Genomic DNA, 9,586 nt, shown 5'->3' with positions numbered 1-9,586 from the left:
CTGACGAGCTCCATCTGCCCGGGGGGCTGGGAATCGAACCCGGTTCACAGTGGTGAGAGTCCTGCACCCTAACCACTAGACCACCAGAGGGGACTTACTTAAAAATTATGAATATATAATTAAACCTTGGTGACATGTTTTGAAAGCCCACCAAAATTTTTGATTTTCCTAAGTAGTTACCATGTCCTAAGTTGAGAGTTGAAACAACCATTATTACATTTGTGACAGGTTAGCATTCTGAGATAGCCTCTAATTAGTCACCCAAAAGACAAGTTAACAATTTTTACTCAGGAATACCTATCACCACGACAGCAACAAAGCTGCTAATATGAGCTGTTTTAAGCAATGCTTTCTACTCTGCAGCTGATACCTCTTCAGCCTTTCTACTGGTACTATGAAAAAGTTCATCTTGCATCTAAGAGCAGATGAAAGTACATTAACTGCTGACAAAATCTTCAGAGAAGAAAACTAGGTAAAATTATAGCTCTGGGGGTTTTTGCCAAGTACAGTTTTCAGTTGATAAATTAATTTTGGGAGTTTAATGAGCTTTCGTTAATGAAGTTCAAAAAAAACACTCATCTCACGTTAGGGAAACTCCTGACTCCTTCCTCAGCCATGCTTACACAAAGTCACATCTAATTCCAAGTCCCTATTCTAAAAGATGACAGTTACAGAGTTTCTCATAAAGGGTTTGAAGGAAATTGCTAATTTGTTTTTACAAGTGTTTCTTCTTCATCTCATTCACTAAAATACTTAAGGATTTTAGCCAAAAGCCTCTCTCCTAAAAATTCAGCTGTATGCTCACAAGCAACACAAATAAAATTTTAATCCAAACAGTTTCAGTTAAGACACTGAAAAGCAAGTACTGGGCAGTTTAGCTACACATGTTGCTACAGTAATCATACAATAAATAAAATAGAGCCTTTTGTCCTGGAGTTTTGTTGTGGTTTTCTGTTGGTTTTTTTCTTTTTTTGGGGGGGAGGGGGAGTGGCACTGAAACAAATTATAAAAAAACATACAATCTATAAAAATACATTACAACCTAAGATATAATGCTTTCAGGGATCAAGACAGCCAATTAACACTGTTACAGTAATAAGAAATAAATTCCCATTCCAGACACGTAGTTATCTAAATTTTATGTTACTCATCAATACCACAATGTCTATTTAGATCCTGACCTGTGTTTACTTCAAAAGGCATTCTAGAATAGCTCTTTTCCCACTATTTTCTGGATGGATTTAACACATTCTCATTTTTGTCTAGTTAACTGCTAGATATTGAAAGACACAGAAGTAGGAATTATTTCAAAATGAGGTAATACAAGCAAATGCACTACATATTTAAAAGATAGTTCTTTCTCAAAGAAATTCAGATACAAATGTTGTCTGGCATTATTCTAATTTCCTTAAAGCAATGCAGAGAGATCTGCTGTACTATTTCAATAGACAATACATGTGTGTGCCGAATTTATAAACCTGTTCATAATATAACATAACAAAGACCATTTTTATTCCTCCTCACTTCCTATGAAATCTTTCCCCTTTCATTAAGTACCACTTGAAATTCTTAATATTTCTTCTGTACTCATGACTGATTAGACATTACATTTTAGATTTTACATTTACATCACATAGATCCTTCACAAAAATATTATATGACTAAAAACAAACTTCTGGGCTTGACCCATAAACAGCGGATTGACATCATGCAAGACTGCAGACTAGGTGACCATAATGCCCCTTTACCTAAAATCTCCCCTTGCTCTAAAACACAAGACTATCGCAAACTTTGGAGTGTTTGGCAAGTATTTTTCTCCACATCAGCATTAACTCAAATACCTTTTCTTCACAGTCAAGGCTGTATTTCACAAGTAAGCCAGTGGCATATAACACAGAGACCTAAAATAAAGATATTTCAATGCTCTAGTTTCCTTAAAATCATTTAAGTACATTAGAATTTTTCATGTCTTTTTTAATTCTTTTGGATATGAAAAATTCACACTTATAATACAACTCAATCTTTAGATCAAGCTATCCTTTGTCTTCCAAAGACTGCTTCATCTTTCTCTTCTGAGTTTGTAAAACAGCTAACATAAAAAACTACATTGTTAAGGGAATATACAAAAGCTGCAAAAAGAGCTCTCCATGTATCTTATTTCTTTGGTACCACTGTGTCAACAGAAACATTACACACAAGTTGGTCACCAAGTTCATGGTAGTTCTGTTACCTGTGGTACCACGGGAACCTCACATAAAAGTTGACAAGTGCTTAAAAGGCTTTTCCAAAAAGTAGTATTTAATTGTTTATTGCATATCACTTTCTTGAAGTAATCTTTGTACAATGGGTGTATTATGCATAGATGGAAAATTTCTTGGTATGCTTCATCTTGCAGTAATTGAATCATCCGAGATAGGGAAAAAAGATACCAAAATTTTATCAGATTTATTCTTCAACTAAAGATAATTATTATAATATTATATATTATATACATATAATTATAATTAACTGGTTACTCAAAGAGGGACACAATTACGTACAAAAGCTACACTGTACCTAGAAGGTTGAACCTGAGTACAAACTAGTACTTGACTTCCACTACAGAAGTGATATTGTACAAAGAAAAAGGGGGCAGAGAGAAGGACAGACTCTAAAAGTTATTGCAATAACAATCAGCTTAGTTTAATGAGAGCATAAAACATACATAAATATATGTAAAAAACATGCAAAGTATTTTCAGGTACTGAAACATTCTCTTTGGGGTTGATACATAGAAAATTTATTACATTATCTTATTTTACAACTGTATTACATCTGATTTCAAAAGGTACTGGTTCCAAGTTGGTCACAAAAAGCTTTTAGAAGACAGACAGCAGTTTATGTTCTGTTGTCACCTGTCCTTTGGGATTCTGTTCGGTGGCCTGTAAGAGCACAACATGGGAACACTAATATCAGCTGAAGTGAGGAGAGTGAGGGGACAAAGCACAGACTTGTCCTAAATCTGTTATACGGTGCTTTGTCCAGTAGTTTGGCACCTATGCTAACATTCCCAAAAAGTCACGTATAACTCCACAAAAGATGGAATTGTCTGAAAAATGTTCAAGGCTATAGACAAAGATATCCAGGATATGTGCATTTCTATCTAAAAACCTAAAGCATGAAATTAAAGCTGTGTTCATCTCAAATAAGGAGTAGGGAACCAGGCTGGGGATAGCCTGGGACAGAAAGGATGTTATAAGAGCAGAGCAGTTAGGATGACTAACTTCAGATACCATGAACCCATCATGGCAGAGAACCCAAATAAAACAATATAGCTGGTAATTTTTAGAAACCAGCTTCTCAAGGGAGCTCCCTGCCAGCTGCAAAGGCTTGGGTCACTGTATTATCACACACTATATACTCAAAGACTTCTGCTGAGCAGGTGTAAAGAAGCATCCCTTCCACAAAAAAGAGAAAGACATCCTAAATACAGTCCATGGGTCCAGACAAGTTCCAAAGAATAATAAGAGTCAAATTACGATCGCTACGTTTCACAAAGACACAGCCAAATAATGTAAAAACAATGAATCCGAGCTAAATTTTGAATTTATCACATATTCACATCCCCATTCAAGCTGATAAGTCATGACCACAGGTACATATGGTAACACTACAAGAGCCATGACATTATTAGATTGAGTTGGATATTTAGGAAACCAGCTGACACATAGGTAGACAAAGATGAAGCCAGGGATCACCCACCAGCAAACTGCAACTACTGGAAAGGGAATATCACCAATGACAGCAGCAAAATTCTAATAGTGTCAGGTAATACAACAAGTTTAATATCCATCACAATTTGTTACTAGACAAGCTTTCTCTATATACAGTAGAGCATTTGAACAGCTTACCCAGAGAGAAGGTTTCCACAAGACAGGAGATTTCAAGACTCAACTGGAGAAAAACATAAGTTGGTCTGACAATGCTGGCAACAGCCCTGTTCAAAAGAGGAGGTTGGACTACATGACCTCCAGAATTCCTTTCTGACCAGTCCTTCTTTGGTTCTACAATACATACATTTAAAAAGGCTCACAGGGGGAACACATCCTACACAATTGAAGTCTAGTATCCACATCAGCTGTATGGACAAGCTGTGTCAAGAAAATGAGGAACTAATAGACTTGAGAGAAAATAGAGAGACCACCAAATACTTGAAGGCAGACAAGTCAGGCTCTTCAAAAGGCACAGAAAATAGGACAGGATCTCTTGAAAGAAAGATTGTCTCCTCTTCCAGAACAGGATCAGAGATTCTTAATTAACCATAAGTACTTCTTCCACATTTTAAAAGGTGTCCCCGACAGAGACCATGCAGTCTCCTCAGTCTACTCCAATGCCTCATAATCAAACTAAAAAAAGATTTTCATTTATGTCCAACCTAAGGCTCCCTGTGTGCAATTTATTCTATCGTTTCTTGTCACATCCAAAAAATTCTTACCCTATCTTGTCTCACCTTATTTTATTCAAAATTAAAAATGCATTTCCTCTCTATTTCATTCTTCTTTCAATGGATGTATTGTCTAAATTTCCCATTCTTCTTTGCTGCATTTATCTCAGTTCCTTCACCTGGTTGGACTATATCTGGACACAGGACTCTAGCTAAGACTTGCTACACCATGCACAACAAAAGCCAGCTTTACTTGTCTCACACACTCAAGCTGTCAACTCAGATAAGCATAAAAGGAAACCATCTCTCTGCTAAAACTTAATCAATTTATATTGATAGGAGACTCCAAATTCTGTATCTAGTGTATTAGTTGGTCAAGCTTGTCTTTAGTCTCTGATCTAATCTACATAAACCAGCTGATCAAATCTGTCCCTCAACTACTCTTAAGTTTAGATACAAGTGGAATGATGAAATCTTAAATGAGAAAACCAAACAGAGAACACAAATCTGTGTTTAGCTTGCATAATTATAGAGATCCTACTTTACTTTGTGACATTTTGGATTAGTTACTATATGCAATTACTAAATATGACTGGAAAAGAAATTTAATTAACGTTCATACTGTAAAACAATGCTTACTGAAAAAAAAAGTCTGAAAAAAGGCCCTTCTCTTCACACCCCATAAGTTACAGAATGTGTAAAGAACTACCATTCATTGCTAAACAAATGGCATGAAATTAAAGCAAGAATAACTAAATGAAAGGGGGAAAAAAAAGGACTTGCATAAGAAAACCAGTAAGCACTAAATGATTATTTAGCTGTGCAGACCAATCTAAATAATTCAGTCAACTTCTTTTAAATCAAAAGCACAGACTGTAAGAACTATAAACATAACATACCTGTTCAAGTACATCCAACTTTAATTCAAGTTTACTAAGTACAACATCTCCTCCCCAGAGTGACAACTGCAGATCCGAAGGCTTCAAATTCTTTATGTAGCGATTCACATAACTCATCAAAATAGGAGTTACATAGGACTCCAGCATCCTGGAAGATATCTATATTACAGGTCAAGCACTAAGAAAAAAGGACAAGAGATTGAGTTATTAGTTACAAATCTGATGGCCTAATTTTCAATAATGCACCAGTCCCACTGTTTGAAAGTATGAAAATAATTCTAAATATGTGTTTATAGGTAGAGATACACATAGTTACACATAAAGATAAAGCATATAGCAAGATGCAAGCACACCTATTTGACCTACAAATTTTCAGCTTACATATATATATATATATATATACACATATACATGTGTGTGTGCATACATATGAACTAGTATACATGAACTAGTAACTGTCTTGCTCAAAAGAAAAGCCAACCAACCATACCAAAAAACAGAAAAGATCATCACACAGCACTTAAATGTCAGGAAAACTGCTTTTCGGAGTCATCAAAAGGATAACTTTTGATAACATCAAAAAAGAATAACTTTTAACAGAGAAAAGTGCACACTAAAACATGCCCTTAGATGCCCCTCTCCGCTCTGACACCAGTGTCAGTCTCCGAGCACGATGTCCAAGGCAAACCCGCCAGTTTCCTGCCACCCTGAACTCCAAGAAACCAACATCGTCCATGACCCGAGCCGAGGTCACTCTCCTACCTCCCCACACCCTTTCCCACACCCCCGCCGTCCCGAGGAGACCCTTCCCCGCTCCGTCACCGCCGCAGCCTCACCCAGACACTCTCACGGCACCGGGCAGCCCCCGCCCATACCTCCGGGACACATCTTCAAATGTCCCTCCCCGGGCCCCTGCCACCGCAGGACCCCTTTACCTGCCCCAGCAGCAGCCCCGACGCTCCGCGCCCCCCGAGCGGGCCGGGCCGCGGGACCCCGTGCTGGGAGCCCCGCGCTGGCAGCGCCCCCACCGCGCTACCGCCCCGGACCCGCCGCGCCGCCGCTTCCGGGTTCCCCGGCGCGTGCGCGCTGCGCCGCCGGCCCCGGCCGGAAGCGTTTGGCGGGAGCGCAGGGGCGGGGCCAGGGGCGGCACTGAGGGCGGGGGTCACGTGCCCTGCTGGGGGCGTGTCCCGGGAGGGGGCGGGGCCTGTTTCGGGCGTGCCCGTGAGGCTGCGGGTGTGTGCCGGCTGTGCTGGGGTCGGATGGTTTGGAAAAGATCTCTGGGATCGTCGAGTCCAACCTGTGACCCAACACCACCAAGTCAACTAGACCATAGCACTGAGGGCCGCGCCCAGTCTTTCCTGAAACACCTCCGGGACCATGACACTACCACCTCCCTGGGCAGCCCATTCCAGTGTCTGATCACCCATTTTGTGAAGAAATTCTTCCTGATGTCCAACCTAAACCTCCCTTGGACAACTTTAAACTATGTCTTCTCATCCTGTCACCAGTTGCCTGGCAGAAGAAGCTGACCCCCCCCTACAACCTCCTTTCAGTAGTTGTAGAGAGTGATAAGGTCCCCCCCTTTTTCTCCAGGCTGAGCCCCACCCAGTTCCCTCAGCTGCTCCTCATCAGACTTGTGCTCCAGACCCTTCACCAGCTCCAATGCCCTTCTCTGGACACACTCCAACACCCTTCTCTGGACACACTCCAACACTTCAATGTCTGTAGTGAGGGGCCCAGAATTGAACACAGTTCCCAACAGGGCATAGCAGCCTGGCTGCCTCTCAGATGTGTGTGAGCCCCCACTGTGGGGACTCAGGCATGGTGGGCTCTGACCTGGAGCACCAGTAATCTCTGGGATGTGCTGCTGTCCCAGCCAGCCCAGCTCCAAGGTTTGATTCACATCATTAATATTGATGAGTGACCGTGTGGAGCAACCCTTAGTGGTGGCAAATGCTTGTTGTTTCCACGGTGCTTAATAAGAGTGAGCATTTTCCAGCTTGCTTTTGAGTGAAGTTCTTCCTAGGTTCTGAATTTCACCATTTCAAATGTGAGAGGAGTTCCTGTCATCCGGGAATGCCCTTGATTATCTGCATGCTCAAAGCACTTCTCACTATGTTGATCATAGAGAAAAGCCTTTGCCAAAAGCCTCAAGCCCTTTTGGGGTTGCTCCTGGCAGCAAAAGCCCTGAAAAGGTGAGTTAATGGACTGCTTGGAAGTTGGCATGTGGAAAGGAGATGGGCCCATTTCTGTCAGAGAGAAGTGTAGTAGGCATTGCCTGTGGGTATGGCTTTGATGTAGATAATGAATAAGCTTTTACAAAGGCCTCTGATTTGAGTTTTAAAGAAAAGCCTGGCATATGCCTGTTGAGTTACATATTCTTGGAAATTTTTAAATCCCGTGTGTTTAATCCGCAGTGTAGTTATGTGGCTGAAAACAGAAAGACAACATTATACAGCATTTGAGATAGTTCGTGTGAAGCCCAAAGAGCGAGCGCTCAGGTAGGAGCCTACCCCCCATAGCAGTACATATGTTGAAATCTACCTGAGCTAATCAAGGTCTGGAGGCTCCAGCTCCTGTTGGATTACCTATCTGTTCTTCCTCTGTTATATACATGCTGACTTAACCATGAATCTAACTTCATTTTACGTACACCATCGCCTCACTTACTGTGCCATCTTCACTCATGAATCACAGCCCATAAAACAGTATTCACCTCAGAAAGAATTGAAGCAGCTTGGACTACATTTCTTCTTACAATGCTCACCACTCCCACAGCTTGACCGTATGTTTGATCATTCTTCAGCAACCTGTGGCTAAGAGGCTGTAGCAGGCAGGTGAGGGACAGAAAGATTTTAACAGCATCAGTGGTCTTTAATTAAGATTGTGCTTCTGACTTAAAATTTCTCTAGGACTAACACTCTTAAAGAGCTCCTTTACAGAACTACTACATCTGTGTTAGAGAGTGGTGGGAGTGATGAATTTTACTGGTAAAACTTCCCGTGAGTCTGCGCAGCAAGCCAGCTTAGTGAAATAATCCATGTTAATGGAAGCAACCTCATTTATAGCACAGCCTCCCTGTAGAGTTGCATTGACACAGCAGAGGGATGGGCCAACAGATAAGTGTAATGCTGAAGCACACCCTGAGCATGCATCAAAAGCCCTCATTTCAACAGAAAAACATTCCTCTGTTTCTTTGTCCATTATGTGATTAATTTTGAATGACACATCCAATCAGCACTGGAATGTTTTCTGAAAGTTAAGAATTGAAGACCAACACCCTATTTTGGTGAGAAATCAGTAAATTAGAAGAAGAGTAGGGGAAACACATAGTGCTCCTGGCAGCTGCTTGGCAGATCTAGCAGCTGAGAACAACTCTGTAATTTTCCTGGCAATTATTAGCATTTCATTATAACTACCTCCATCTCAGTTCTAGTTCAAGTATGTTGACGCCCTGAATAATTTATTTCCTACAGAAGGAAAAAAAAATAGAAAAAAAATGGAAGGAAGAGATCACGCAGGAATAAATCTTTGAAGGAAATTAAATGGGTGGCATGAAATGAGAGTAGTTGAGAGGGTTACAAAAGGTCCCTGATGTAGAGAGGGATGAGAGTACATGGGGAATTTGCAGGTAACAGGCAGATGGTGTGCAGCAATGAACTTGGGCATACTAAAGCAACAAGGGCATGTCTGCCAGAAATGTCAGCTGCTTCAGCTATTCCAATTTATTCAGTATTTTGTCAATTCAGTGAAACGTGCAGGATAGGTATAATTAAAAAGTGCAGGTCTAGTGGTGTGCACATCTTGTTCATTCTTATGACTTGAGCAATTTCAAATCCCTTAAAAGCTAACAAAAGTAGGTACGATTTAACCTGGAGACTGGAAAAGTGTACACAAGATCCTGTAACTTTTCACCAAAAGGGAAAGAACAGCAAGGAGGTTCTCAGGAAATGCGTTTGCCTGCAGAGTACTTGTTCTTGATAAAAGAGTCTGTCAATGTGTCTGTCAGTGTTGTTGCTGCTATGGGTGATTTGCCATTTTCTGCAGCAGAAGCAGGTTCAATGAAATACAAACAAGAGGGTAAAAATAGAGTTCATGAAAAAAATTATGAAAGTCTAGAAAAGGTAGAGGATGATTAAGTATCTGTTACAGAATCACTCAATCACAGAATGGTTACGGTTGGAAGGGCCTTCTGGAGATCATCTAGTCCATCCCTCCTGCTAGAACAGGTTTGCCTAGAGCAGGCTGCACAGCATCATGTCCA

The 9,586-nt window shown here is 40.7% G+C and overlaps 1 protein-coding gene across 5 annotated transcripts in view; it reads right to left on the bottom strand.

Moving 5' to 3' along the window:
* VPS13B (vacuolar protein sorting 13 homolog B) overlaps nt 1-6,336 on the bottom strand; it is a 429,201-nt gene extending 422,865 nt beyond the window's left edge. For 4 of the 5 annotated variants that reach the window (XM_017806398.1, XM_017806401.1, XM_017806402.1 and 1 more), the window contains exons 1-2: nt 6,258-6,336; nt 5,323-5,500 (exon numbers count right to left, since the gene is read on the bottom strand). In XM_017806398.1, coding sequence (XP_017661887.1) covers nt 5,323-5,469 — 147 coding nt within the window. In that variant the 5' untranslated portion in view covers nt 5,470-5,500; nt 6,258-6,336. Of the gene's footprint in view, nt 1-5,322; nt 5,501-6,158; nt 6,216-6,257 lie in introns of those variants that run through there. The other variant, XM_017806399.1, reaches the window with a different exon arrangement.
* Nucleotides 6,337-9,586: the final 3,250 nt, after the last annotated feature.

This window comes from Lepidothrix coronata, unplaced genomic scaffold (assembly GCF_001604755.1).
Source record: "Lepidothrix coronata isolate B3197 unplaced genomic scaffold, Lepidothrix_coronata-1.0 Scaffold15, whole genome shotgun sequence".
In the NCBI taxonomy this organism is placed as follows: domain Eukaryota; kingdom Metazoa; phylum Chordata; class Aves; order Passeriformes; family Pipridae; genus Lepidothrix; species Lepidothrix coronata.
The sequence above is the reverse complement of the archived record's forward strand: the minus strand, read 5'-3'. Positions and strand labels throughout refer to the sequence as shown.